Below are 5,106 nucleotides of genomic sequence, written 5' to 3' on the forward strand. Positions count from 1 at the left end.
TTCCTGTGTTTATAGTTTTCTCACTGTTTTAGTGTTCTATATGTTTGACGTCTTGTTTTCGAATCGGTTCACTAAAATAAATGAAGCTCAAGCTAGTGTAGGCTATTCGGCCAAAACTTTTGAGACGCGTCGATAAATAAAATAGGTAAACATTTTTTCAAACGATTTAATTTTTACTAATTTGAAACACAACCCTGGGTAATTTTGAGTTAACCAGTTACATAACTCGTTAACATAAAATATCAATTTGGGAAATTCTCATGTCGATCCCCAAGCGTTGGCGAACTTTACTGGCTGCATTATTGCTATCAGGAAGAACATGACATGCTATAATTGTATCGTTTTCCTCTAAAGCTTCAAGCTACATAGTGTTAGATAACGTACTAGCCCCGCAAGTTGATATTGCGATCGGCGGCCATCTTGGTGACGTAGTCGAAGCGTCAGTACCGTTCGCAAGGTCAGCCCGTGCTTACGTGCTTACGCGCTTCGAATACCTACCTACTTGTTATAGCTTTTTGTTTTTGTTATTCTGTTTTATTGTTGTTGTTGAGTTTTTTTGTTGAGTTTGTTGTTTAATTTTGTTACCTGTTACCCGTTAAAATGAGTAAGAAATTAATTAACAGTCGTGCTCGTGAAATAATAATTAAAGTGGACAATTATTTCGTAAAAGAAAAAGAGGACTCTAAGTTAGTTCTTCAAAATATAAACCGTGCCTTAAAAAGTGCTTCGGACACTACTGAGGACATTTTAATGCCGAAGCAACTGGTAATGGACATTTTGAATATTTTGCAAAATTCTGCAAAAGTCACGGAACGTGTGGCTTGTGCTACAGGCGTTGCAAAAAATACCGTGACGAAATTACGACGAGAGCATGAGTCAGCAACAGCAAGTGGCAGCAAAATGAGAACTCCTACCAAAGCAAAACGACAAAGGAAGGAATATTTCGACGGATTTTCACTAACAGCATTAAGAAATATTATTCATTCAATGTATACGGTGAGGAAAGAAATACCTACAATGCGCAAAATCTTGGCGGCTGCAAAAGTAGACCTTAATTATACTGGTAGTGAAACTACATTGAGAAAAATAATTAAAAATGACTTAGGATACCAATTTAAACGATGCTACCAAAAAAGACTGGCTCTAATTGAAAGACCCCAAATTCAAGCGTGGAGGGCTAAATATTTACGCCGTATGAAAGAAAATGACTCGCTTGATGATAACAAAAGACCCGTTATTTATCTCGACGAAACATGGATACACGCACACTACACAGTAAAAAAATGTTGGCAAACAGCAACCGATGTTGGAGTGAGACGGAACGACAGCCCCGGCCGCCGATGGATAATAGTTCACGCGGGAAGTGAAACTGGCTTTGTTGACAATGCCCTTTTAATGTTTAAGGCAGACACTAAAACAGGGGATTATCACGATCAAATGAATGCGGAGAATTTTACAAAGTGGCTTACAGAGAAATTACTACCCAACATACCGCGCAACTCGATAATTGTGATGGACAACGCCCCTTATCACAGTAAGGAAGAGAATAAGCCACCAAATATGAATAATAGAAAACAGGTGATGGTTGAGTGGCTACAAGCTCACAACATCGAATTTCCCAGCTATAGTACAAAACCAGAACTATATCTATTAATTAAACAGCATAAACCGCCGAAAAATTATAAAATCGACAAGTTATTAGCTGACAATGGCCATGAGGTCGTTAGATTGCCACCCTACAACTGTGACCTCAACCCCATTGAGTACATCTGGAACCTCGTCAAAATGAGGGTATCAGAAAAGAATGTGGAGCAGTTAGAAAGTAGAATTGAAGCTCTGACATTGGAGGCGTTGGCATCAATAACTCCAGACGACTGGCGAAAGGAAGTAAATCACGTGAAAAGGCTTGAAGAGGAATATTGGCACAAAGACAGAATAACTGACGAGTTATTTATCATAAATACGGCAGACCTCAGTGAATCTGAAACAACTGACACAGAAAGTAGTTCTGGTTTGGAAGACGATATGAGTGATTGAAGAAATAGGCTAAGATTGTATTGAATTTAATAAACATTGATTTTTTACATACAAACCTGGTTTTATTTATAAGCTGAGAGATTTAGTAATTAAAACACAACTGCTACGCAGTGGACTCGGGTTCGATTCCCGCTCGGTTCAAGTATTTGTATGTCTCTTAAAAGACCAACAATTTATTGGAGATCTCCTCCTTATAACGTAGTTACTTTACTACATAACCCAGACATTTAGAAATATTTTCATATTTACACACCAACAACATAATTGTGTACTTGTGGGTGTAATAATTTTTTTTGGTAAGCAGCATACAAAACTAATCTTTTATGGTGCCGAAATTTCTAAGAAATACATATACTTAATATGATCATAAACAGCCGTCTCGGTATTCTTAGATTACATTGTCTGTCATTTCTGTCTCAGTGGATATATCAGTCAGTCAGTTTCTCTTTTTATATATATAGATGAAAGTTTATTTGTCAGAATATGGGTGAGTAGGTATAAAGAGTTTACACTTTAGTTAGATTGTATTAATAAAATAACAAAATACAAATAAACCTATAACCCTAGCTTATTTACTTTGTATTACCATATTTTTTGTTAGCTGTACTTTTGTGCGACGGATGACGTCATACAGCTGTTATTGTGACAAGGTTCCATCGCAATATCAACGTGCGGGGCTAGTAGTTATTATACCGTAGCGAGTTGTCACCGTACATACAGTAAGGTGATGCAACGCTTGCTAGTGTGCGTGCGTGTGGGTGTGAGCGACGCGTCGGCCGGCCTTGCCCTTGTGAAGGCCGCGGCGTGACCCGCGCCCCTGACCTGACCCCCCCCCCCCCTCCCGCGTCGCCGCACTGACCCACGGTAATGCCGCCGGGAAACTGAGCAACGCATTTCTTACACCACGTTACAAAATATTGTAGATAACTTTACTGCTACCTGCGTGTACGGGAAACCCAACAATTTTCTATTGCTGGACATTGTTTGATTACCACTAGTTTTTCGCCTGTATCAGATTTCCTATATTTCAATAAAAACCAGAAAATTAATAAACATCACATTTTTTAATTCACTTCGCTTAACAACTATCTAGTAAACTGCATGAAAATTGCGTTTAGAAAGTTCAGGAAAGTTAATGAAATTACACAAGATTGTATAATCCTCACGTAAAGCCACGTAATCATTACGTATTGGTCATGAACTTTGCACTAAAACCTTGAGGTCACACCAAATGACTAACAGTTTTTTATAAAGCGACAGTTAGTAAAAAACTATAGGTACCTACGCAGGTGCCTAATGAGTGGTCAATCTTTGATCTTAAACACGAATTTACGCAGACAAGTGCACACACTTCTCCCACGCTGTCTAGATAATAGAAGTCCAACAATATTTATATAGTGTCAGTAATTACATACTTATTTGGCAAAAGTCTACGTGATGATTATTCAACACCAAACTAACAGGAATTTCAAAAACCGTTTTCAGTATTGCTATCTCTGAAATTCTCAAATACCTGGAAATTACCTACAGTTAAGTTTAGCCCGTAACGTGTTTTCCCACAGAGTTATAATAAACCTATAGTTACATAATGTATTATTAATATGATCGCATTTGCCGAGTAGTGTGGTCATAATTTTCAGCGAATCCGATAGAAAGGTTATTTTGATAGTGGATGTGGTCAGAAAACCCAGAGAGCGCTGTCAACTCATATTGTTCAATTCTAGTGCATTTCAAATAAGGACGTGACCTGAATTGAAATTTAACAAATAACCATGTATTACTGATACCTATTTCTGTGAAAATGCATTCACCTAATTTCTGGCTAAAGGTACCTACCTACCTAGCGGTTTGCGGAGTATTATACTGCCATCATCATCCGTGGAAGTGAGCGCTTTGAATTTCCATACATTTGCAGAATGCCCCGCGTGTGAAACAACCCTTGTACCTAGCGGGAACATTCGATAAAATGGTATACTTACATTATAATCTGTGCTTAGTTTTTTTTTTGTCTATACTTAATTCAGTATTGAATCGCTTAAAACTTTAAGCAATTAGAGCTCACACTTTAGTGCTTGTAAATTGCTCAAACCTTCAGCCCTCACAATGAGAAGTAATCTTTTTAGTATGTAACATATGTATAGCAAGACCACAAGTTCGTCACTTCTGTGGGAAAGGTGATGAACCTTTTACGCGCGCTCAAGGTAGGCGCGAGTTGAAAGCCCTGTGACGTCACGCTGCACCGCTGACTCAATTATGCAGGTACACGCATAACGCATGCGCGGCACGCGCTCACACTGCGCTAGACCAGATATGCCTAGAGATGTCGCTTCTAGTTTATTTGAATTTTATTAATTACTTATTTAATCTAATTTTATAATATGTATAAACAAGGTATAAACAGTTACATACGTACTTAACGTAAAACATGAAAACTTACACAAGCCTATTGTTTTTAACCTACGTATACTCTACAGACTACAGTCAGCTGACTGTCCTGTGGTTGTTTTTCTTTTTTTTTTATCAAAATCAGTAATATATTAATACATAAGTAATTTTTATAAAAACAAAAATGTCAATCAAAGTTTTTAGTGGCTCTGATGCCGGACAAATACCTGATCACTATTACGTGTGTGCTTCCATTCATCTTCATAGTAATTTACGAGCCCAAACCAACCATCGGCCGACTAAAAGCTTTGAGTGTCCACGTGGGTACTCTTAAGGATTCGGTCTTTCTCATAACGGTATTGCACAAAAGCATATGTTTTTTTAACATTTACCTAGATCACTTTTCCTCGTAAAGTCTCAGGTGGCTGACTCCCAGACGCAGATGTTGTGACGCGCTCGTGATACCCATTACGCGAGCCAACGTTAGGTACCTCTCGTCTATGCGGAACGTAGTTTCAAGTGCAGACATTACTCAGCTTCATTCATCTCCGTGGTTTTACCAACGACTGTGATCTTCATTGTTAAAAACTAAGACGTGTGAGCGGGAAAGTGCGATGTGTCAGTGAGATGTCGGTGCAATGACGCAAGTATGTTATGTCAACCTATATGGTTGGGTTATCCACA

General features: G+C 38.3%; 1 protein-coding gene across 1 annotated transcript; it reads left to right on the forward strand.

Moving 5' to 3' along the window:
* The first annotated feature begins 375 nt into the window (after positions 1 to 375).
* LOC124635297 lies at positions 376 to 2,088 on the forward strand. Its single transcript, XM_047171164.1, has one exon. It carries the CDS (start codon positions 601 to 603, stop codon positions 2,035 to 2,037), a length of 1,437 nt encoding a protein of 478 aa, XP_047027120.1. The 5' UTR covers positions 376 to 600; the 3' UTR covers positions 2,038 to 2,088.
* The last annotated feature ends 3,018 nt before the right edge of the window (positions 2,089 to 5,106 follow it).

This window comes from Helicoverpa zea, chromosome 12, assembly GCF_022581195.2.
Source record: "Helicoverpa zea isolate HzStark_Cry1AcR chromosome 12, ilHelZeax1.1, whole genome shotgun sequence".
NCBI classification, from domain to species: domain Eukaryota; kingdom Metazoa; phylum Arthropoda; class Insecta; order Lepidoptera; family Noctuidae; genus Helicoverpa; species Helicoverpa zea.

What these genes read in the sequence shown, in the direction of transcription:
- LOC124635297 (XM_047171164.1), top strand. Translation starts at nt 601, where the DNA reads ATGAGTAAGAAATTAATTAACAGTCGTGCTCGTGAAATAATAATTAAA.